Source organism: Cupressus sempervirens, chromosome 1, assembly GCF_028749045.1.
Source record: "Cupressus sempervirens isolate cs-2001-9-10 chromosome 1, ASM2874904v1, whole genome shotgun sequence".
NCBI lineage: Eukaryota > Viridiplantae > Streptophyta > Pinopsida > Cupressales > Cupressaceae > Cupressus > Cupressus sempervirens.
In genome coordinates, this window is record NC_143118.1 from 696,202,418 (window position 1) to 696,228,380 (window position 25,963).

The 25,963-nt window shown below is 35.6% G+C and overlaps 1 protein-coding gene across 2 annotated transcripts in view; it reads right to left on the reverse strand.

Annotated features, from left to right (window-relative positions):
- LOC149579850 (small nuclear ribonucleoprotein SmD1a-like) overlaps window positions 1–23,054 on the reverse strand; it is a 56,341-nt gene extending 33,287 nt beyond the window's left edge. Inside the window, exons 1-2 of one of the 2 annotated variants that reach the window (XM_089787299.1) lie at window positions 22,694–23,054; window positions 22,459–22,535 (exon numbers count right to left, since the gene is read on the reverse strand). In XM_089787299.1, the coding sequence (XP_089643425.1) occupies window positions 22,459–22,535; window positions 22,694–22,707 (91 nt within the window). In that variant the 5' untranslated portion in view covers window positions 22,708–23,054. Of the gene's footprint in view, window positions 1–22,458; window positions 22,536–22,660 lie in introns of both variants that reach the window. The other variant, XM_089787310.1, reaches the window with a different exon arrangement.
- Window positions 23,055–25,963: the final 2,909 nt, after the last annotated feature.

A 25,963-nucleotide genomic window follows, 5' to 3' on the forward strand; every position in this document is an offset into this window, starting at 1 on the left:
ATACACACACTTAGAGTGATTTGTTAACTTGTTGTGCAAGGCAACTAAACAATCTAATTCTGCCCCATTCTAGAAGACAGTAGAAGGATTCATTAACTTTCCGTACAAGCCAAGTAAACTATCTGATTTGGCCCCTTCCTAGAAATTGGTAGAAGATACAAAACAAAAATAAATAATAGATACAAAAAAAAAAAAAATTTGCAAGAAGATAAAATTCCACAAATAGCAACAATATGATTTTTCTCTTATCTTTTTGCATGACGACAAAGCTTGCATAGTTGGCAGCCAGCACTGTCGTCTAGGACAAGTGGCCTCAAGGTCAAAAGATCTTTGAATTCCTCTACTCCAATGCTTTTCAATTGAATCTCCTGTACTGTCAGCAATCTTTTGCTTAAAGCATCTGCTACTTTGTTACTGATACCCTTCCTGTGCTTAATAGTGAAAGTATAGGACTGCAAAAATTCCATCCATTTTTTGTGCCTCAAACTTAGTTTCTTGTGTGAATTGATGAAGCTTAAGGCCTAATTGTCTGTGAAGACCACAAATTCCTTGGGCAACAATAATGTCTCCATTTTCTAAGTGCTTGCACTAATGCATACAATTCAAGATCATAAGAAGAATACCTTGATTTGGCTTCATTCATCTTTCACTTAAAAATGCAACAGGTCTTCCTTCATGACTTAAAACTGCTCCAACAGCAATGTTGCTTGCATCACACTCCACTGTAAATAGTTTCTCAAAGCTAGGTAGCACCAAGATAGGTTTAGTAGCTACCTCTTTCTTCAATCTTTCAAATCCTTCATCCGCCCTTTTCGTCCACACAAACTTTGTCTTCATTACTAGTATCCATAATAGGACTACATATCTCACTGAAGCTCTTGATGAACTTCTTATAAAACTGTGCCAAACCATGAAAACTTCTGACAGTTGTACCTGTCTTTGGTATAGGCCAAGTTAAAATTGCTTTGACCTTGTCTTCATCCATCTTCAAACTACCCTGTGACACCACAAATCCAAGGTAGACTAGTTCTTCTTTCATGAACTCACATTTCTCAAGGTTAATGGTCAGCTTTTCTTCTTGCAACCTTCTCAAAACAATTTCCAAATGTTTGAGGTGCTCTTCCTTACTCTTGCTGTAAACTAGAATGTCATCAAGGTAAACTACCACAAAATTACCTATATAATGTTCCAATACTTCATTCATTAGTCTCATAAATGTGCTTGGTGCATTTGAGAGACCAAATGGCATGACCAACCATTCATATAACCCTTCAGTGGTTTTGTAGGTTGTCTTCCACTCATCACCTTCCTTCATTCTAATTTGGTAGTACCCATTTTTTAAATCAATCTTGGAAAAATATTGTGCACTACCTAAACAATCCATCAAATCTTCTATTCTAGGAATAGGAAACCTGTATCTTATGGTTATCTTATTTATTGCTCTAGAATCAGTATAGAATCTCCAATTACCTCCTTTCTTTGGTGCTAGCACAACTGGTACTACACATGGACTAATGCTCTCTTTGATCAATCTAGCAGTTCTTGAATCTGCTTGGCAATCTCCTTGTTTTGTTCAAGAGTCATCTTGTAAGCAGCTTTGTTTGGCAATGACGCTCCTGGCACAAAGTTTATCTGATGACTTATTGCTCTGTGTGGGAGTAGTGTGGATGGTGTACCATCACTAATGATATCCCTAAACTAATCCAACAAAGCTTGTACCTCCTTTGGTAAAACATTACGTTTCTTCACCTCTTCTTCTTTGGGCTTCAGCATGACAACAAACCCAACTTCTTCTTTCAGGTCTTTTAGGAATTCTTTCCCACTCACCAAAAGTATTTTGGCAGTAGCCTTCTCTGTCTTTTCTTCTTCCACTATGGACTGTATCCTATAAGTGACTCCATCCTTCTTGAAAGAATATTTATTCTCCTTCCCATGATGTCCTGCCTCCCTGTCATACTGTTGAGGTCTTCCCAACAACAAATGACAAGCATCCATGGGGAGTACGTCACATAAGATCTTGTCTTGATACTTTCCAATAGTGATATTTGCTCATACTTGTTCATTCACTAGGATGTTCTACCCTTTGTTCAACCAAGTCACTCTATAAGGACACACGTGGCATTTTTGCTAATCCAAGTTTTTGTAGTGCTTCCTCTGACATGACATTGTCAATAGACTTGAGTCTATAATCACCTTGCACACCTTGCCTGATATTTTGCAAGTGTTTCTAAATAATGCTCTTCTCTTCTTGGGTTCCTCCTTTACAGGGCCTTTAACTAGGACTCTCCTCAACATGAGGTTCTCACTTTTTTCTACATCAAGATCCACTTCACCTACTCTGGGATTGTTCTCCTCTTGGATGTAGTTGATTTTTTTCTCTCCATAGGATGATGTTGATGCCTTCTCAGGATATTTGTAGGCAAGATGGCCCAACTTGCCACAGTTGTAACATTTCATATTGCTAAAGTGTGAGCCTCTGCTATTGTTGTTCCCATTTCTACCTCTGCCACTATTATTGGGTCCTCTTCCTCTATTAGAGCCACCTCTCTGACTATTTTCACTAGTTTGTTCATTCCACTTGGAATCTCCATAGTTTCTTTGCTCATTAGTCCTTCCATTAGAACCTCCTCTTGAGCCTCCTCTGAAGTCTCTGCCTCTGCCTCTGTTCTTGGAACTTGAGTCTCCTTTTTTTTTCAACTTATCTTCCACTTTCCTAGCCATTTGAAAACAGCTTTGCAATGTGGTGAGACTAAACAAACTCAATTCATCTTGAATAGACCACTTAAGGCCATTTAGATACCTTGCCACCTCGATGCTCTCTGCCTCTTGTACCCTCGACCTTAGAGCCAACTTTTGAAACTCCTCAGTATAGGTAGCCACATCAAGATCCTTCTACTTGAGATTTTGCCTATGCTTGTGTAACTGAATCTCATAATCCTCTAGCGAATAGGTCTCTTTTATCTTTGCCAACACCAACTGGCTATTGGTTTCTTCCCTTCACTTTCCCTCTCCTCTTGCACCAAATTCCACCAAGTTAATGCTTGTCCTTTCAATCTAAATTTTGCAAATCTCACATTTTGTGCCTCTATTGTCCCTTCACATTCAAAGTAGTTTTCCATACTATCTATCCATTCTAGGACTACCTGAGTGTCCATCTTGCCATGGAACAATGAGACATTTTCTAGGCTCTTTCCTCCAAATGCCTTGAGGGCTCTGATGAATGGTTCTCCTTCACCAAGTGGAGGATCTGGCTCAGGTATTTCATCCTCCAAATCTACCTCCTCCTTACCTTTGGTAAGGTATTCATCTTCTTTTGCTTCGGCGGCATCTTCCATCTCCTTTAACTTGTCTTTCATCTCCTCTATGGCCTCATCAAGGATCCTGGTCTTCTCTTCTAGGAGTTTCTTTTGTTCATCTACTTCCTTAGCCAATTCAGCATTGGTCACCATCTTTGAAGACCCGCTTGAATCTAGAATATACAGCATACCACACAAGCCACAAATCTTATGGCTCTGATACCAATCTGATGGGGAGGGTCGCCTTCCACCCTGGGTTCTACTCTCTTCTAGAACTCCTTAGACTCACTCTTGAGCCCCTAGGGTTACTACCTGACCCTAGTACTAGAGGAACTAATCTCTTCCCTTTCTCAAGGCTTCATACCCAACGAAATTACTATCAAACCACAATTTCTTCTCATGACTGATAAAGATCAATCATGCTCTCTCTACTCTCTTCTCCTCTCTCTGCAAGTTTCCTAACTGAGACATGCCTTGCTCGCCTAGGCCTTGCTTGAACTCAGAGCTAGCTCCACCACACGCACAAACATAAAAGAAAAGAACATATGTACAGAGGATTCTTCTTGATTCCAATAGTCCATTTGATTGAACACAAAGATCAAGAAGAATCCATTTATTGAGCTACTCCTACGTAAAAAAATTCTACTCTACTAAGCTCTACCAACAAAAAACAAATTGCAGACTAAAATTGATTAACACACTGGAAATATCTTCAATTGAATTTTGAAAATTACATTACATTCAAGAAAACTCTATCTACTGAAATTTACGCTCTGCTAGCTTCTACAATTCTTCCACCACTAATTCTCCAACTCTCTAACTCCCTATGCCATCCGAGGACCTTCAGCTTTTACCTTCATGCCAGCTCGTTCAACAAATCATCAAGATTTGGCTTCAACCATCTTCTTCAACTCTACAAATTCTTTCTTCGTTTGTAACTGCTTCATGGATGACGTGTCCTTTTCTGACTCTATGTATTCTCTTTTTCTCTTTTAACTTTTCCGGCTGCGACATTGCAAACAAGTCCTTATTGCTCCATCACACCTCTTTCTACTTTGATTGCATTCCAAGTTGCGATGCTACGCTTGGCTGTCTTCTTAATGTTTTCGCACCTTTGCAACTTATCCTCTAACTGTCTACTTCATCGTTGCGATGCTACAAACAATGGTCGCGACTTCGTATCACTCTCATTTGACTGTTTACTTGACCTTGCGATCATGCGAAAATTGACTTGTGCGACTTTGCTACTGCTTTCCTTAACTAGCATTTCAACCTTCCAATGTTGCAATGCCTTAAGCGCATCTTCACCACGGTTATCCTGCCTTGACTCTTACGTGCTGTGAGGTTGCGAATTGTCTCTTTGCCTTTTGATCGCTATTTCGCTGCTACTGGCCTAACTTAACATTTTCTGCTTGCGACGATGCAAAATAGTTTCTTTTTTGTTTATCGCTACTTCGCAGGCTTCCTAAGTTGTTAGTCTTTTCAAGTTGCGAACATGCACTTAGCTTCCATTTTAATTGTTTTCGCATGTCTCATTTGATGTTAACCTTTGAAGATCGCGATCATGCACTAACCTCTGTTCTAACCTATTTCGCCACTTCGCACGTCTTCCATGCTACATCTTACTGACTGCTGTGATCATGCGAACCAAAGACTTAACTGTTTGCGCAACTTCACATGATTAAAGAACTAAACTGCTTGTTTGGCTGCGAACTTGCGAATATCATATAAATGAGCCTGAGGCCCTCAATGTACTTATTCGATGTGATCCACTCCTCAATCACGAGCATGAAAATTAACTAGGGCTTGGAGTAAAACCCTAGGATGCTCCTGCACCAACTAAACTCCAAATTTCTTATAGATCATCCAAAAAAGCAACAATGCTTACATAGATTCACTAGATGGTGCAATTTTTGGAACCGATTTATTCATAGAAAGCTGACATATATTCTCTTAACAACAACAGTTGAACTTAGAAATTGTATAAAACTCAGTATTGTGTTTGAACTACAATATTATTAGAGGTGATTTGTGGGGATTTCATCGCTTCATTCAGGCAATAGAGGTGATGTGTAGGGTTTCATCCCTTCACCCAAACAGAAGAGGTGATTCGTGGAGGTTTTGTCCCTTTTTTAATGTCCCCTCACTAATTAGGGTTAAAGATAAATAACAATAATAGAATTACATAATAAAATACCATTATAATTATATAAAAGATAAAAAAAATATTATTATAATTAAACATTTAAATTAAATTGTAATATAAATAATAATTAATAATAACATAATGCTAATAAACAATAATATAAAAATGAATAAGTGAGTAAATAATAACAAATAATATAATTTCATAACACATCAACCAAAAGAGACGACTCTAGGTGAAGAACAATATTAAGTGTTGACAACCTATTAACATGCATGTGTCACAGTATTTGATTATTCATAAACAAGTAATTACAAATGGAGACGCAGTCTCTTTATATACAGAATAACTAAGAAAGAAATAGAAACTTTCTAAAAAGCTAACAAGGAAATTTCCATTTTATATAAAACAATGTTACCCAAAGATGCATTTCTAACAAGCAATAGCCTATAACACAACGGTAAATTGTGAGCCTCGCATCTGGGAGGTCTTGGGTTCGAGTATACTCAACTATAACACATAATAATAATTAATCTCAATACATAATAATAAATAACTTGGGCTTCAGCCCATTATCTATCAAAATTAAAAATAAAGATGCAGTTCCAACATTATTTGACTCATCCAAGAAATGGGGATGTCCTAAAAACTTGAAAAAAATCTACAAACATGTAAATAATAAATAACTTAGGCTTCAGCCCATTATCTATCAAAATTAAAAATAAAGATGCAGTTCCAACATTATTCGACTCGTCCAAGAAATGGGGATGTCCTAAAAACTTGAAAAAAATCTAGAAACATGTCCCCATGGCTGCCCAACAAATCAATGCTTGAATTTGATAACGTGTTTAACTTTGACTCTCAAGCAAACTCTCAATTTAAATTATTCAACATAAAAATTATGTGTTAAAGTCTTAGTTACCGGATTCGTGCCCTAGAGGCTGGATCTGGATTCAGATTCAATCTAGATTCGGATTTGTGCCTGGATTCGTGCAGATTCGGGCAGGATCCTTGTTTTACAGAGTGGATTCATCCGGATTTGTGGCATTCGTGCAGATACAGGCAGGATCCTTGTTTTACACAGTGGATTCATCTGAATTCATGGCCCACGAATCCGGATGAATCCACTGTGTAAAACAAGGATCCTGCCCAAATTTGCACGAATCCAACCATGAATCCTCAAGGATCGACGATTTTAAGTGGGTCTAAGTTATTTAATATGACTTTTTAAAATATTTGTTTTGCTTTCTAATCTTAAAATGACCCTTTTATGCATTATATATACTAAAAACTGAAAGATATATACATAGTTCTAAAACTATATATATATATATATACACACACACTCATGAATCCTAATTGGGAAAAAACAAATCGCAAATCCACGGATCTGAGTCACATGCCCGAATCGGTAACTAAGGTTAAAGTTTTATAATGTATATAAGCATGCTCTATCCATGATTTCATATGAATATTTAAAATTTCCCTATATAGTTTAAATTTTCCCTACATTTTATATAGTGATTGTCATGTCCCCATTTTAAGGTAGAATTTTAATAATAATTAGATAAGAAAATATTATTAACATGGAGAAAGGGTTTGGAGCATGTGGTTAGGAGCATTGATAGCAAGAAATTCCGCTTCCTGAAAAATATATGGTGTATCCCCCAAGCTCCCCTAGGCTAGACATGTCCTATTGTCGTCCTTCCCTTATTATCTTGGAGAGCCTCGCCTTTTGCATTCAATGGCCAAAAATGGAGGCGAGTATCCGGTTTCTCCTGCACTAGAGGGGCATAGTGACAGAAGCCAATAGGGATTGGCTCACAGAATACCTCAATGTCTTCAATGCGTACATCCATCCGAGGGTTTCGTTCAAAAATTTGGAGGCCTTGATCTTTTGCATTCTTAATGAGGAGAAGACTAGCAGGCTCAAAGCTAAATTTGAACTTCCCACCAACTTTCAAGCTGGAAACCCTAATGACATTCCTAATGTTGTCATGGTTTTCCCGAGGTAGGGTGTCATGGAAGTTGTTTTAGCCCTCTGTCGTCCACTTTTAGCTCTTGGGCTAATACTATGCTGTTTTGGTTTTGTACATATCGTCCAGGGTTAATTTTGGTTCTCTTAGTGTCTAGTACTTTGTTTCAAGCTCCAAGTTTACAGATGCTTATAGCAATGTACTAATCTCATATGTAATGGACATATAGTTACAGGATGGTGTCTTATCTGTCAATTAGATTCGATGCAGCAAATGGAGGTTAGGAAGTATGGTTATGGTAGAAAGGTCAATTCTTCTCCTTTAACTGTTATGGATAATAGGCAGTTATGTATTTATCTTAGATAGAGTTAGTTTCTTGTTTCATTCTACTCTATTTTATCCTGTTTGGTCATTCGATCTCTGAATATGGGTTGATATCTTGTGGCCCTTATGTTAATTAGTTTTGGTCTCTTAGTTCCTGTCTAATATGATTTGATCAATTTAGGTGTTTTGATTTTTATAGGGGTTAGTTCTTTGATATTCATTGAAGTTTCTTAGGTTTAGTTTAGTTAGAAATTTTTCATTGTTTTAGTGCGACTCCTAAGGCTTGGTAATCACACCTCATAGGAAAGCCAGTATGGCAGATATTATATAATTTGGTTTATTTTGAAGGCTAACGTGATATTTGAGTTCTCTTAGAAGAAGGCCTACTCGTTGTGGAAGATTATCTACGTAAGGGAAATGCTCGTCCCCTAAACAAACAAAGCTCAACTAATTCTACATGATGCAATTTTGATGTAAATGTTCATAAGGGTATCGTTCCCTCATACTTTGTAAATATTTGATATACTCACTGGGGTATGCCCCTTTCAATCTGTAATAATATAGGACATCTGTCCCGGGCTAGACTGGAGGTTTTCTTCTCCGTTCTTTCCTACCAGTGCCCGTTTGAACGGAGTTCAGCTATTGTATTCCTTTTTAAGTTTAATAAAATTTATCAAGGCCTTGGTCGTTCATTGATCAAAAAAAAAGAAAATTAATATTATCAATAATATAAGATTTACAACAACTAACAATAAAAAATTACAATGAATGAATGAATAAATAAAACTAACTACAAGAGAGAATATTGCAGAAAGTATGGTACCTTTTTAAATGGGATTTAATAATAAATAAATATAAATATAAAATAAATAAGTATATAAATAATAAAATATAGACTAATATAAATTAACTAAGTCTAATGAAAAGTCAAGAGATATATAATCAAGAGATGTAACTCATTTAACTTAAGATATAAAAGGAAGGGGAGTTCGTTTGGAAGGAAAAGGAAAAAGAAGAGAGGATAGGGAAAAAAGAAGGATTAACGGAAGAAAAAAAGAATGAGAACAAAATAAGGGACGTTTTCAAAACGTTGAAATGGTGAAAGCATGTGACTCTTTGTGTAGTGCCTCTCTCATTTGACTTCTGTAAGTCATCCTGATGGATGCAACCTTGTTGATCTTTTGTTGTGATGGATCATGATTGTGACCCTGAGTGGTCTACACCGTCGAGGTGTTTGGATTTATGTTTTTGTATCAGTTGCTTTGATTATGCTTTTGACTGATCTATGAGATTATGATGTGATTTATGGTTCACTGAGGTTTGTGCCAGTGGTTACCAGGATCGATTTGGTATCATGAGGTTGTTCCGTGATTATCTTGAGATGTGTGCAAAGATTGCACTATGTACTATTAACATGCTACACTGGACTAGGTTCCTGTAGCAATGGTTAGTCATGTTTATGGCTATGTTCGCTTATGTGTTTTAAGTGCCTTTTTAATGTTGTTTATACAATCATTATTAAATGCTTAAGTAATTAGAATGGATTGTTCATGTTGGATTCTTTGGATATCTGTTCTTGTGTAATGCTTTACATTTGAGATGCCCTCAGGGTCAAATGTTTCACCTTGATTCCAGTATCATAGATTTTAGACTGCTATGTTGTTCAGTTGATCATATTGCATGACGATGCCATTTTGAGATGACAATGTGTTTTATGATGATCTCTGGTTATCTAGTATTTGGACATACCTCTGATTATATTAGGTGATGGATTTAATGCTATGGTTATTTACTTCATTCCTGCGTTGTTATGCTTTATGCGAACGTGAGTGATGTAAATAGATTATTTTAATATAATTAAATAAATGGTTAAATTAGGTGATTTAATGCATTTATTGCTTCGGCTATGTTATTATATGCAATTGCACTTGATCGTGTTGTTTAGTGTGCAGGATTTATATCCCTGGCAGTGGCACATGGAGTTAGTGATTCAGCCTTTCATATTTTACCAATGTCATCCTTATATGGTCGACGTATCCTTAATTAAATGTTTAATTTAAACCTTTCGGTGATTATTAAATCCGAACTCATTTGCATTATGTGATTAGACCAGTAAGCGTGTCTGTGCATTTAGACGTTCGCATTGTCGCGAAAGTCATTAAGGAGATTTCTGTGTTTTTGGGTTTTCGGGCTTTTTAATTGATTTATTTTAATTCCTGGCAGCTTTGCCATAGATGAATTCCTATTTATAGGAATAGTCCGTTTTCGTTTGGGTCAATTCGGAGTTTAACTAGGTTGGTTGGTTAAATGCCCTAATCGATTATTTACCCGAAAAGTGTGAATAAGTATCCAAAAAGGAATTTAATTCCTCACTTATCACTTTTGAATTAGAAAGTTGGTGAGTAAAACCCAAAATCCTCTTCATGAGGATTTATTGTTTTGTTCGTTGTGGGAGCTACGGGCGTGGAATCGTCACGAGGTTGGGCTCGTTGGATCCAGCTCGGAGAAACCTTGGATTGCCACGATTTTCAGCTACTTCTGCGGGATATTTATTTTATGGTTCAAATTCCCGTTTTGCCCTTTTGGCTGTGAGGTAGGCCTTTTCTGTTTTATTGTTTCTGCTTCGTTTCTGCTTCTGTTTTTGGTAGTCATTTGTTTGGAGGCTGAGAACTAGTGTTCCCCTCTGTTTCTGTATGTTAGTTCTACCCAGTTGGGCGGCTACAAAGATTTCCCTGTTTTTCGGGATGAGGGTTTGGGTTTTTGGGCCGTTATGCTGACCATTTTTGCATACGGTGTCCGATTCCATTTATTTTTGGATTTTTGGGATTTTTGAACCCAAAGGCCAAATGGGTTTTAATTTTGGAATTTTTCTAAAATTTGAGATTTTTACCTCGTTTTGCATGCCGCCCTATTTTCTCAAATTTTCCCGACACAATGTGGGTCATGGACTTGGATGATCTGTTTGGATATCAATCAAACCACTTCTGCATTTTTATGTTGCATTGGGATGCGTGTTGCATCCGTACTCCCGACGTTGCATTTGGTTGAGTGATTTCATACCTAGTGTTATTGTTTCTTTCAGACCTTTGATTTTATTTCATGAGCGCTAGGATTCGTGTAGAATCCACACTCTCGGATTGAGGCCGGTGGAGTGAGTTCATGACTTTTGGTCTTGTTGCATCATTGGGATTCATGTAGAATCCATTCCCCCAGATTGAGGTCGGTTGAGTGATTTCATGATGTATGGTTTTGTTGGCTTTGGGATTCATGTAGAATCCGTCCTTCCTGTGTTGCTTTCGGTTGGGTGTTTTCTTTGCATTGTGTTCTCATCCTGTCCTTGTGTTATGATCTTCGTGATGGTGGTGCGCCACACACGAGTATGTGCGCATACGTTTGTCGGAGGACTTGCGGGTCTCGACCTTCCATGTCTTTTCTGGAAGTTCTGATCATTGGGGTTGGGATGGGAGTATGCATGCCCACGGGCACTTGTCGTAGGATGAGCATGGGTAGGGTAGGGTAGCATCTGGAGGGGGCTTCTACCTCGCAGCTCGGTGTTTATGGCGCCGAAGGTTGACGAAGGATAGGAAGTTAACTAAATTAAAATCTATTAGTGTTAATAAAACATAAGATAATGAAAAGATCTTCATTCTTGTAATGGTTCCAAGGGAGTCCCTTGAGAGTGTTGCCACACGTGATCCGAGCTTGGGCTTTTGGATGCCAAGCGAATCTCCAGGATGTCAGCCCCTACTTAGTAGCCTTTTGAGTGTCTAACCAGGACCTTTACTCCTTGCATTGTCTTAGGTTCTTGGTTCAGCCATCATATTGTCTAGCATGAGTGTTAGCCATGGATGTTGTACTTTATTTGTGTTTGTGGTTGGATCTTTATCTCCATCAGCACGGCGGGTGTGGACCTACGGGTTCCACGTGGTTGGGAGGCGTAACTACCTTCACCACTGCTAGGGACCAATGTATAGAGATGATCTTTTGTCCTAGTGCGACCGTTGCTAGATGTTTTCACTTGGTACTTCGGGTTCCGGAGTATGCTTTCTTGTGATTTATGCTTTCATTGGAATGCTTGGATATCATGTTTAGATGATGTTAGTTCATTTGACACATTCCCATATTATGATGTTTAGCATATGATTAGATGATGTGAATTGCTATAGTAGCATATCTATTGCTTATTGATGTTTAGCATGTGATAAGTGATGTTATCTACTGTAGGATTATCTTATGCTTTGCTACTAGCATGTTAGATTTCCTTATGCTTATATTGTTGCATGTTTTAGTAGTGATGTCCCTATTACAAAAGTATTGACGATTTGGTCGGTGGCTTGGGATGTTACACGTGGGGGATGGCTAGGACCCACGATGGTCTTATGATGCTATTGACGGTTGGGAGGAACCGCGTGCTTAGTTTGTTTGTTCAATTCATTGCAATGTTGCTTATGTTCACTGCGATACTGTTTTCAATATGTTCATTACTGTTTTGGTTTAGATGGTTAGATGTTCCTCTTTCCTTTCTATTGTTGCTCTCGAGTGTTCATTCCTCGATTTGCGTGGATCCGGTACTCCCCGGTGTGGAGGTTTCCTTGTTTTTAAGCTTTTCGTTTGCGTTTTGTTGTCGCGCTGATTTGTTTTCTCGCGTGGGAAGGTAGTTCCTCGCGCGAGAATGTATTTCTTCGCGTGAGAGAATACACTTCTTCACGCGAGAATGTAAATCTTCACAAGATGCGCAGGGAATCCTTGCGCGAGAGTGAAAGACCTCGCACGATGCTCAGTAGTCCTCGCGCAAAGCTGCGCACTTTCTCGCGCGCAGCGGTGAAAGATCTCGCACGAAACTCGAGACCAGTTTTCTTTCTCGCGCGAGAAACAAGGGCTACCTAGGCTTGTCGGATGAAAGTTCGGAAGTTGGTTTTGGACACCCTTTTGGTTTTTACACCTTCCTAGTCCAAAACAGATTTCCTAGGGGTTTAAAATATATCGTTTAAATATTTAATTTATACTTAGGATATATTTTAATATATGCGACAAATCTTTTCAGATAGGTTTCAGACCTCTCGGAGACAAGTTAAGGATTCTAGGAAATTTCAGGGCTTCAGAAATCCAAACTTAGCCAATTTTCAAGGCTTCAAATTTTAGGCTTGGCCAAATTCCAAATTTCTGCATTCTACTCCAGCTTGGTGTTTTGTTGATGAGTGGTCGTTTCTTGAGCCCTCATCATGTGCATTGTCGTTGTTGGCTTTGGTTGTGTGTGTCAGTTTGGTAGTGGCATTTAGAGATTCGTTGGTTGCCGGGATTGGGGTGAAGTCTTCTGTTGCAATCTTTGTGATCCCTGTATGATGTTGTCATGTGTATTCATACTTGTAAAAAAAAAAAATCTTGGCTTGTATTTCATCCTTGTTTCCAAGGATCTCCAGGCGGAGCATTACACTTTGAAAAGCTTGTAACTATGAATGGTTCTCTTTGAAAATTTTGTAAATATGAAGTGTTATGACTTTTCAAAAGGATTGTGATTATGAAGAGTTGTGACTTTTCATGAGGACATTGATGAAAAATGAAACAAGATTTATAAATTACCATTGAATAAGAAACAAAGAAGGAGAATTGTATCAAAAGGAGGAAATAGAATAAGATAGCAAAATAGATATAATTGCATACCTCTTGACATATATTTAACATGAGAAGAAAAGAAGAAAAGCAGCTCTAAAAGGTAGTAGAGGCATTATAAAAGTATGTGTATAAGGCATGTTATATAATCAAAGTTGTATTTACATTATTATATAATATGTCAATAAATACATGATCGCCTATATAAATATATTTGCATATGTGTGTATGTGCGCGCACGTATGTATATATAAGCACATATACATGGAAATTTAAATTAATTCAAAAATAATGATATTTAATGGTCATTTAAATTTGAAATTATGTTCATTAATTGAATATGCAGAAATAATAGATCAAATTCTCATAGTGCCAGTGTAGGGCTTGTACTCAACTCTATATAAATAGTTGAGTGCAAGTGTAGGGATTGGGATCATCTCTATATAAATGGCTAAGCTGTGATTAGTAGAATCCTAAGTGTCAATCCTGAGGTTAGTACAACCCTCGTATAAATGGCTAATAGTGTTAATGCAAGAAGTCAATACAAACCTCGTATAAGTGGCTAGCCTCATAGTGCCAGTGCGAAAGGTAAGTATAACCCTCATATAAATGGTTGATAGTGATAGTGCGAAAGGATGTAAATGGCTAGATGAGAACAATATAATGGCTGGAATATTTTAATGATGTCAACATATGCATATGTGAATGCTCTTGGATAGAAGATGTCCCATCCAAAAAGAAACCTTAAGGGGTACACTCCAGAGAAGACGATGGAATAACTAAGGGTTAGCAAACCTAATTTGGAGACATTCTTAAGGTCTAGAGTAGAATATTATAGTTAGAATTGTTATTATTTTACTCTAACATGTCTTTTACAGGCATTACTCATTCCAAACTAACTACAATAGAAGGGACATTACAGCTATCCCTATTGTCATACCCTACTTTGGGGAAAAAAAATCATCTCCAAACCCATTTCCTTGTCCCCCTCTTCCAAAAACTTGGAATAAAATAGTTTAAAAACTAAACATTAACTAAGATGACAATTATAGAAACATTACAATATTATAACACCCTCACTTAATGGTAATTGTCTAACTACCCTGCAGAAGACTATACATGTCTTGCGGTTATTTATTCTTCAAAACATTTTGCTAATGTTGTGACCCTCACTAGATATATAGAATGTCATTGATCAAGAGAAGCCAAATCCGTCCAAAAAAACAAGAAGGTTGCCCCCTTCTTCAGAATGCCTTGCAACAAAAAGACAAGAGCTTGTCACTAACTCTACCGCTAAGATGAGTCTGCCACTAACCCTCTCAAAATCTGCAAAACCATTGACCTGTAATCATCACAAAACGTCCAACCTGATGTTGGATAACAAAGTTGTCCCTCCCTATAGCCAAACACACATAGAAAATAGCTGCCAACATTTTGAGGAAAAATAGGCAAACCCTCCAAACTTTTGCAGATGACCATGACACCCCAAAAAAGTTACAAAAAGTGACAATATTTGAAGAAAAAAAATCAGCAATCATCCAAACTTATGCAGATGAGCATGATGACCCAAAACAGACCACAAAAAGACACCATTTTTTAAGAAAAAATGGCCAAACCCAAGATTACAAATCATCATTTTCCCCAAAAAAATTAGTAAAAACCCTCGAAGGAATCTCATGCCACTTGCAAATTACAAAACCTAGAAACAATTATTGACGATAAAATCAAGAACTAAACATAAAAAAATTTGGGGCGAAAAAATATTTTCAAGAAAAAATAATGAAAACCTTTCTTGAAACTTTTATGGGAAAAAATTATGAAAACCCACCAATAATTCTTTTTCGAGACAAAATTGTAAACCCACCAATAGATTTTTAAGGGAAAATTTTATAAAACCCTACATAAAAACCTTCAAGAGACAAAACACCAGACTTTGCATGGTAGAACAGCACATGCAAGTACATGCAATCCACGAAATTTGCAGACCTTTGCTCAAACCAAGAAATCGTGCAACCAAAACCTTCGACCAGGTTCGCAATTTTCAGCCAAAAAAAAATCTGTGAATATGCCAACAAATTTACAAAATTGTTTTTTGTAAAAAAGATTAAAAATTTCTGGAATAAATTATAGGACAAAAAGGGCTACAATTTTTTCTTTTAAAAATTGCCAAATCTTTTTTTTATAGGTAGGCCGAAGCCTAGATTATGTATTATTCATTTATTATTATTGTTAAGATTAATTATTATTGTGTGTTAATCTAGAGTAGATTCAAACCCAAGACCTCTCCGATGAGAGGCTCATAATTTACCATTGCGTTGTAGGCTCTTGCCTTAAAGCTTGCCAAATCTTAAAGAAGCTCATCAACTCACTTTAATGCCATGTTACAATAGTATATTATTAATAAACTACTAATTACAAATGGAGACATAGTCTCCTTTACATAGAGAATAACTAAGAAAGAAATAGAGACTTTCAAAAAAGTTAATAGAACAATTTCTATGTTATCTAAAAACTAAATACTAAGATGACCATTAAAGAAACATAACAATATTCTAATAGAATTAAGTGGCCCAATATAACAAATTGGAGATTAGCAGTTGATCATAAAGGATACAATTGCAAGGAAATGTTGCAATTACAAGAGTCACAAAACACGTATTTCCCTTCGTGACTCCTTACTCAGGTGCATGGAATAAAAGAAATTTGTAATCATTCATTCAATGGACAAGGAGGATGCAAAAGAAAAAAATTAGATTAGAAGCAAAGATATTTTAAGAAAGATTAATATCAAATTGTCAGTGACATAGAAGACATACACAAATAATCAATCACCAAGCAAAGAAATATAAAAGACAATCCAATAAGATCCATTAAGGAGATCAAAAATACAATCACTGCATAACATTACATCAAGGGAAGCAATAGCTAATTATAAATTATCGATCATTGCCATTAGATAGATAGTGTATTAAACAAGCGATGAGCATCAAGTGATCATTCAAGGGATATATCAAGGCAAGCTTCATCGGTTCACACTGGATGGGAGGCTATTCTCAAATTTGGGGATTTGTCATCCCTAGACGCATTCGATCAATTCATGCTGGAAATCCAAAGAAGAGTCAACATAAATAAATTCAAAATTCTTAAGGATGTAATAGCAAAGAAAGCTAAATAGTTGCACGAATTTCCTAATTGCATGGAAAAGAGCAATCTTTGTGAACTTGTCGAGTTAAAGGATGTACTTGTCATCGAAGGAGTTGATCATGTTGAAGTTTCATACAAAAAAATTATAAATGACTCATATATAGGGGACTTTGATGTTAACTACTTAAGAGACTAAGTTTCTATGGATTGAAAACAATGATTCTAATGGCAAAATTAATATCTATGAATGCATAAATTATTTGTGAACAAAGTGGTGAGAGATAGGTATAATTATTACATACTAGAGATTAAGAAACATGCAACAACAAAGAAATTGTTAGGACCATGATTATAACATTCCATGCATCAATTCATTATTTAATGATTAGCAGTGATTAATAATGAGAAGTGGCGATTAGTATTTGCCAAGAAAATATGGCAATTTGTTTGGACAGCAATTACCATTGTTTTATTTATTATAAACAGGGCAGAAAACTTTTACAAAGAGATCTAAATGTTCTTGAAGGAAGACTATGGGCACTGCTCCATATTTGCAAGACAAGAGGATGCAAACTCATTCCTTTGTCAACAAACAACCATTTACTTGTTTTGAATGTACTCAGAGTATTTATATTTTCAGCTCAAGTTAGATTAATACCTCACAACATAGGTGAGGCCTACAATGGAAAGGACCATTCTACATCATAAAAAGGCAAGGAATAAGGTTAGTGGTGGAATAGACATGGATTACATCGTACCAAGGTAAAGGAGTAAGACCTACAGTGGAAAGGGGATGGGTTACATCATATAAAGGCAAAGGCACTATTTGTGAAGGATAGTCCATTAGACATTAGATGCCATAAGTAATTTTATTCATATGCATTGGAAATTGTTATCTAATCTCTAAGTTAGGGTATATCTTTTGTATCATCAATTTATAATGCTAAACCCAAATTATGTTACAATAACAATATGTACTCAGCTGTATATATGCACTTATTCCCTTTTGGTGATTACCAACCTACTCAGGATATACCTTGCTAAAAGACATTTTTATTGGTAAGCTTACATCTCTGTCTTAACAATTCTTATTTCAAAACAATTTGTAATTCTAGGGCAAAAATTAGGGGAGTCCCAATAAGGGGGCATTACACCTTCATCCAGCAGAGGTGATTTGTCTGAGTTTCCTCCCTTCACCTAGACGTGTTCAGCATAACAAAAAACATAGTAGTATATATAACTACTTGGGTTGATTCATTAACTTATCGCGCAATGCAAGTAAACAATCTGATTTGACCCCTTTCTAGAAAGTGTTACAAGGGTTTGCACTGCAAAGCAAGTAAACAAACTAATTTGGTCCCTTTCTAGAAGTTGGTAGAAGATACAAAACAAATATCTAATTTTCTGCACAAAGATAAAATTGCACAGTTGGCAGCAATCTGTTTTTCTCTGATCTTTATGCAAGAAGACAAAGCTTGCACAGTTGGCAGCCAGCACTACTGTCCAGGCCAAGTGGCCTCAAATTCACAGATTCGTCACATTCTAAACCTATAAATGGTTTGCGCTTTTAGTTTTTTCTTGTCCAAAATAAATTTCCCCTTTGCAAGTTGGACAAGGAAAAGATGAAGTAAAATGCGCTTTTGAAGCTTTTTGAGTTTTCCTTGAGATTTTTTCTCTTATAAGTGAAGGGAATCAAAAATGTATGTTAAAGGCTAAATCTCCAAAAATTATCATTTGCATCCAAGCATTTGGCCAAATATACCCGATCACTCCCAAACATATTCATAATAATTACTTGACACTTAGCAAAGTGTGCTTCTTCACACATGCATTCCACCTCAATTCATTGCTTCTGCTTCTTCACACATGCATTCCACCTCAATTCATTGCTTCCACCCTTAACCATTATTTCCACATTGCCTCACTAAATGTGCCACTTGTTGACATTTATGTATATTTCACCTTGGATACCATTTGTTTATTGGCTTGCACGATCAGCAAGTAGTGTACTTATTCTCACATCATCAGCACAATCAAAACAATGGGCCCACATGCCCAACTTTATTACACAATCATTTTGACGATATGTTGCCTCAGACTCAAGTCCACAACTTTATTTTTGTAGTACAATTTGCTAACAGATAGAAACATATACCAAACAAGAACCAACAGGAATAACATACATGTCAGTCAGGAATATAGATCCCATCTCTGAAACAACACCCAGATCCCCATGATGTTGAAGTTTGATTAGATTTATAAATTTAGATTTTTGTATGAATTAAAACCTTACACTTAGAACCCCACTTTGTAATAGCACTTTGATATTATGTGTGTTTCAAAGAAGGGTTCTTGCTCCCCTTAAATATATGGTTAAAATACGTGAACCTATACTTTCCAAAAAGGCACATCTCATCAAACAAAACCTATCGGTATAACACAAGATAATACCGCTCATTAGACAAGGTAGATAATAATAAATGAATGATAAGCCTTATTAATATACAAGAAACTTGATGTGATTATAGATTATTTTATATATTAATATATATTAGTGTGTATGTATATATATATATATATACACACACACACACACAAATATATATATATATATATATATATATATATATATATATATATATCATTTTAGTGAAAGAGATGTCCTTTAGGTTTACATTCTATGTTTTATCTGACTGATGCTATAAAACATTAACACTACCTCTTAGCTAGAGAGGCTAAACATGATTCACACACAATATGAATAACATATTATCTTAATGTAAAAATGGTTTCTGGAATGTCAACTCATTTGACTTCCCAGTTTATTGAATGCCAACTCATTTGGCAAATGTCAACTCATTTGACTTTGAATATCAACTCATCTGATATTTGAATGTCGACTCATTCAACATGATTCATACACAATATGAATAACATATTATCTTAATGTAAAAATGGTTTTTGGAATGTCAACTCATTTGACTTCCCAGTTTATTGAATGCCAACTCGTTTGATATTTGAGTGTCGACTCATTCAACATTTGAATGTCAACTAATTTGACATTCACTAGGTGCCTTTGAGTAATGGCCTCCTGAATGTCCAGTTTGCAAGATATTCACCAAGTACTATGAGTAATGGCCTCTTGAACATCAATTTGCATAACATTCACCCAAGTACTCAAAAATGTTTATAAGGTATGTGCACACACATTCTCATAATGCGTACCATATAAACAGTCACCATAATCTATCATGATCTGCATAGACATCGTAAGACATCCATCATAATAGAAAATTAAGTTATTGTAAGATCGTCACCTTTCAATAACTCCTACAAATACAAGTGATAATCATTTGGAAATCGTCACTTCCTCATGATGTACAGAGGGCCCATATGAAATAACTTTTATTAATAAGTAATTCAACAATACAATAAATATCCTGAGACTCTTCTCATTAATTTCAGCATACCAAGTTTACTTTGGAAGTGATCCAATTTTACTTTGCTAGAGGCTTGGTGCAAATAATAAAGAACTCCCTCTTACTCTAGAATTTTACAAAATCTTTGAGGTTCTTTTAGAATGGAAGATTCTCTGAATCCAAGTTTGAATTTCTGATTTCAGCAAAAGAAGCTTGATGTTTGATTATGTTAGGACATCTTGCTGCAGTGTGACCATATTTGTCACATCTAAAACATTGTACATGAGAAAAATCGTTTTGATTCTTGAATGGTTGTTTATCATTCTTTCCCTTTTTCCTTTTTAAGTTTGCGGTGAGAGCTTGAATGTCTTCATTTGTGGACTCTGTGTCAATTCCTTTAATTTTTTTATTACACTCTTCTTGAATGCAATCAGCTTTTAGTCGATCAAATTTTGGGGGTTCAGAACGAGCACCTATTCCTTGTCTAAAGTTTTCCCATGAAAAAGAAAGCCCATTTAATGATACCATAATTAACTCTTTGCTATCAAAGTTGTGACCAATTGTTAATAGTTGGTTTCTTAACTCTGTTATCCTCATAAAGTATGATGTGATGGACTCTCCTTTCTTCATTTTTATATTATTGAGTTGATTTTTTAAAGTGAGAATCCTGCTAGTGTTGTTGATCTCAAAAATGTCTTCTAGAGCTTTGAACATATCATATGTAGAGTCTAATTTTGTGATAATAGGTAGTAGATGATCTTTTACTCCATCAACTAATAATTCCATTGCTTTAGTGTTGTTAGTTTCCCATTCATCAATCTTCTTATTTTTCAGAGGATTTTCCACAATCATTGTTAACTTTTGTTTTCTTAATATCATCATTATACACAATTTCCATGCTTCAAAATTTGAAGCACCTTCGAGTCTATCTTTAATCCTCATTCCGCTTATCATTTTGATAAGTAGGGTTTACTAATGTTTGAGTGCACCGATTAAATAAATCTAATTTGAATCGTCTCTTAGACCGGCTCTAATACCATGTTAAGTTTGATTAGATTTATAAATTTAGATTTTTGTATGAACTAAAACCTTACACTTAGAACCCCACTTCGTAATAGCACTTTGATATTATGTGTGTTTCAAAGAAGGGTTCTTACTCCCTTTAAATATATGGTTAAAATACATGAACCTATACTTTCCAAAGAGGCACATCTCCTCAAACAAAACCTATCGGTATAACACAAGATAATACCACTCATTAGACAAGGTAGATAATAATAAATGAATGATAAGCCTTATTAATATACAAGGAACTTGATGTGATTATAGATTATATATATACATATATATATATATATATACATACATATATATATATATATATATATATATATATATATTTTCAAATATATGTATATATATATGCAAATATATGTGTATATATCTATACAAATATATGTATATATATATATGCAAATATATGTGTATATATATATACAATTATGTATATATATATATATATATATATATATATACAAATATATGTGTGTGTGTATATATATACAAATATATGTGTGTGTATATATATATACAAATATATGTGTGTATATATATATATATTAATATATTTAATATATCTACATAATTATAAATATCATTTTAGTCAAGGAGATGTCTTTTAGGTTTACATTCTATGTTTTATCTGAACAATGCTATAAAACATTAACACATGGGCACGTCTCTGTAAAATCATGAAAGTAATAGAGTTTTAGAAAACAGAACCTAAATTCTAAAATTAGGTTAAGCACTACCTCCATTGTGGCCTGTAGTCATAGATCAACGTATTGCTGATATATAGGCGATAAATTTTCTTATTGCGAAAAATTAGGCCAGGCAATAATTGACCCCAAGATATTGCTGCCTATGATTTAGCAATTTATCGCCAAGTTATCACCCATATATCTGCAAAATATTGGTGATATTTGATGATCTTATCACGGATTCTGATAGAATATCACTCGCACCAGTATATTGGACTGTGATGGCCCTGGGCTGTGATGGCCCAGCAAGCACCCATTATTGGTTTCTTTCATTAGTAGAGCAATTTTTGAAAGGGCAGGAAGCTTTAGGAGGAAAAAGCCAACATTTGCAGCCATCTAAATCAATTTGGAGTGGATTTGGAGTGGATTCAAAGAGTTTTTTCAAGCAAATTCGGATTCACAAGTAAGTTTTCAAGATTCTCTCTTGTTCTAAAACCATTTTGTCTTGTATTAAATGCATCCAAGTTTACACAAACCATACCATTTCCAATCAACTCTAACTCCTTTTAGCATATAATGAATAAGATTTAAGACCAATTTTTAGCAATTTTTGCAAATTTCCATAGTTTTCTCAAAGATTCGTTGCTAAATCCTGAACCCTAAAATGGCCCAAAAAATATCGTGCGTTTGTTGCTAAATCCTAAACCCTATATCTCAGCAAGTCAAAATAATTCAACCTCTACAGCATATCCTAAAAAAGAAGCAAAGGATTGGGAATCAAACCTGTAATGGTCCCATGGACTACAGTTCCATTCTTGAGTTCAATGTTGACTGTTTCATTGTTCAACTTCATTAGAAACCTACAAAAATGGAATCCAAATGAAACGGGACGATCAGATGCATATAAATAGACAGTGAATGATGCATATAAGTGACCACGTCAAAATCATTTTTTCCCCGATAAAATGAGGAAAAAGAAACCCACAAAGAATGAAGCCTCTAGTATCCTTGAGCATACCGTACAAGCTTCATGGTTGCAAATGTTACGACGCTCTGCAAGAGTTCTTAAGCAGCTGATGTTGTTCTAACGATGCAGGTATAAACTCCAAATGTAAAGACGCTCATAAGTAGTTAGAACAACTTATCTAATAAATCAATGATACAGACAATTGCAAGGCAGGGGCATTCCCTATATTTACGCAGAAGTTTCGCTATTATGATAACTGGAATGGCGAAATGTAGTTTTCACCAAAATTCCTTTCCACAACTGTGGAAGTGATCCGAATAAAGATAGGAAAAATGGCCGGGACGGAGCCGCGGAGGATTCAGCCGAACCGGAACCAACTACCCGATGAAAAGCAATAAAAACTTGCAAACCGACCTTGGTGTGCAAGGCCTAGGTTCCAAAATATATTGGAGGTAAGTCAAGAAGAAAATTTGGATTTTTTAAGGAAGAAATTTGTATAGAGTGTGAGAGTTTCAAATTATTTATTAGTCTCTTTTGAAATATCTAAATATGTCTTAGTAAAAAAATTAAATGGAAGGATTTAAACATTAATAAAACTTTTAAATGGTCGGGGATGACCCGCAGTATGATGGTAATGTCATGAGCTTCGGTAGTATGAAGTCTTTGTTTCGAATTTTGGCGGTGTTCTTCTTTCTTGCGTTTCTGAGGGTGTTGATGCCCGTGTGCATTTATTCGATAGCGTGCATTGTTGTGTGTTTTGTGCCTTGTGAACAAGGTTGAGTCGGTGTTGATGTGTGGTGGACCTATTGCCAACCTGTCCACCCATGGTGTTTTCTCGTGGAGGTGTAGTCATTTGATTCTCTAGTTCACAGATCCTACACACCGCTCAAACTGCACTCTTAGCTGTCAATAATGGGAGACGAGGGACATATAAGGAGATTGGAGCGATAAGGTAGGTATCGGGAGATATAAGGGAGTTGATGCGAGATATGAGGAGATCATAGAGATAAGGGATTTATTGGGGAGATATAAGGAGATATATATGGCTTCGTTGTTGACGATCTAGGATCGAGGTTTGATTCGGTGTGAATATAGAGCAAATTAGGCTTTTGTGTATTGTCTGCATAATGGATATTGGAAATCTAATGTTCTACCAAGGGGATGGGGTCCCCCAGATGTGATCCCAATGTTTCAATCAAAAAAAAAAATTGTTACTAATCAACAAAAAAAACTTTTAAATGGTCTACAAAACTAGGCTCTTCCTCTTGATTTATCTTTTTAATAAAGAGAGTTAGGAAGGAATATGGATAGAAGAATAGTGGGGAGCAAAAGATAGAGAATAGATAAGAAAGAAGAGGAAAATATATAGGAAGTTCACCAAGATGGGGAGATAAGTAAAAGTAAATTTGGAGAGAAATAAAATTTGAAAATAAATTAATTTTACTAGCCTTTAAGTACTCATTATAAATAGTAGATATTGCATTGTTTGTAGTCATTAGATCATTTCTCTGAGTTCTCCGTAGTAACAACCAATAACTCATTATTGGATTGCTTGTATGATTTAAATACTAAAAATATTATTAATAGAAGATGTTAAATTTACAAAACTATATTTATTATATATTTTATGTATTAAAAATTATTATATATAATCATGATATTGATTATATTATTTAAATTAATTTTAAAAAAAACTAAATAGCTTTATTTGATATATATATATATATATATATATATAGCTTTATCTGTCCCAAATTTTTATTACTTATCTCTTCACCTTCTTTACCCCTCTATCTTTAACTTCTCATCTCTTGAGCTTGTTAGAATGATTAAAATAATTAAGAGTGGGTGGGGAGCGAGTGGGGGTGAATTAGTTATCCTTAGTCCAGATATACCGATTCAACTTTTAACAACTTCAAACAACTTAATCAATCTCATAAGTCCACTTGGTCAATAGAGCTAATCATTGGTAATTCAACTTATTCATATCATCACACAACTCTATGTTTTAGTGTTAGTTGAATTGCAGAAACATATAATAGTAAATAGCACAACACATGAAAATAGCGTTCACACAATTATGACACCGAGATTTAATGTGGAAACCTAATTTGGAAAAAACCACCAAGTAAGATGCTACCACTTTTTCACTCTTCTAAAGTAAGTTCCATTAAGAGCCAACCATGTTAAAGGTTACAAAATGCAATGTTAGGTGTGACCCTGTTAAAGGATTTAATTACCCAATAAGGAGCGACCTTGTTAGAGGTCTTCAAAATTGTTGGTGTAAATACGTATTCACTATTTACACTTACTTAAGTTTACTTAGGTTTAATGCATTATTTTATTATTTTGCATTATTTTATTATTTTATTTTGTGAGACACTTAGGAGTTTGAGCACCTTTTTGAGTTGTCATGTTGACAACACATGATACGCAACTCTATTTTAGCACATGGTGTCTACAACACTGATTTGTGTGTCACACCCTTGTAGGCTTATCCTCTCATCACTGCACTTACTTCCGTGCTTAATGGAGGATAACTTATATCTGGTAGCCATATGCCTAGTTGTATGACATATCATGATGCCGATTACGAGGCATTCTAGATGTATCTCAAAGGCCTTTATATACAGGCACTCCTAGTGTACTTATACAATGCATATTGAATAAATATATCATCATTCTGATCATACTCTCTTTCTGGTCTACAGTTGTGCTTGTGTTTGAGTTCTTAGTTCCTGGGTGAATTTTGCCCTTAGGCAAATTCTTACATGGTATCAGAGCTTGGAGATTTTCTCATCACATAGCCATTCAAGACCACTATTACTTTAGCACCTCAGCCCAAATCCGGAGTACTCCAAAAATTGGGAGCATCCAAAGCCATATCTAACCTAGCCATTGCATTCAGCATGTTGATTCGATGAAGATCGATTATAAACTCGCTACCTTGGCCCAAAGTCGACCGCGAGGCAAAAAAAAATTGCAAATTAGATCCCAAAGGCCCCAATTTGCAGTTTAGGTATGGTCATTTGTAGATCTTATTAATTCATTTTCAGATCTATATTTTGTATTTTTTATTTCTCTACAATTTCATCAGAATTTGTGAAAAAAAATTCTCGACAGAGAATTTTTTTTGTAGAACCGAGCTATCAGATCTCAGTCCTGCACAATATTATTTGTTTGTAGGAGAAAAATTTTAAATCTGCAATGCAAAGTCTAGCTTCGAACTATACATTTTTCGGCAGACCGAACACCTTTACTAGAGTACCAGACTCACTGGCGGCCACTTCCTCCTACAACCCGGCGGCCTCTTTGTTTTAA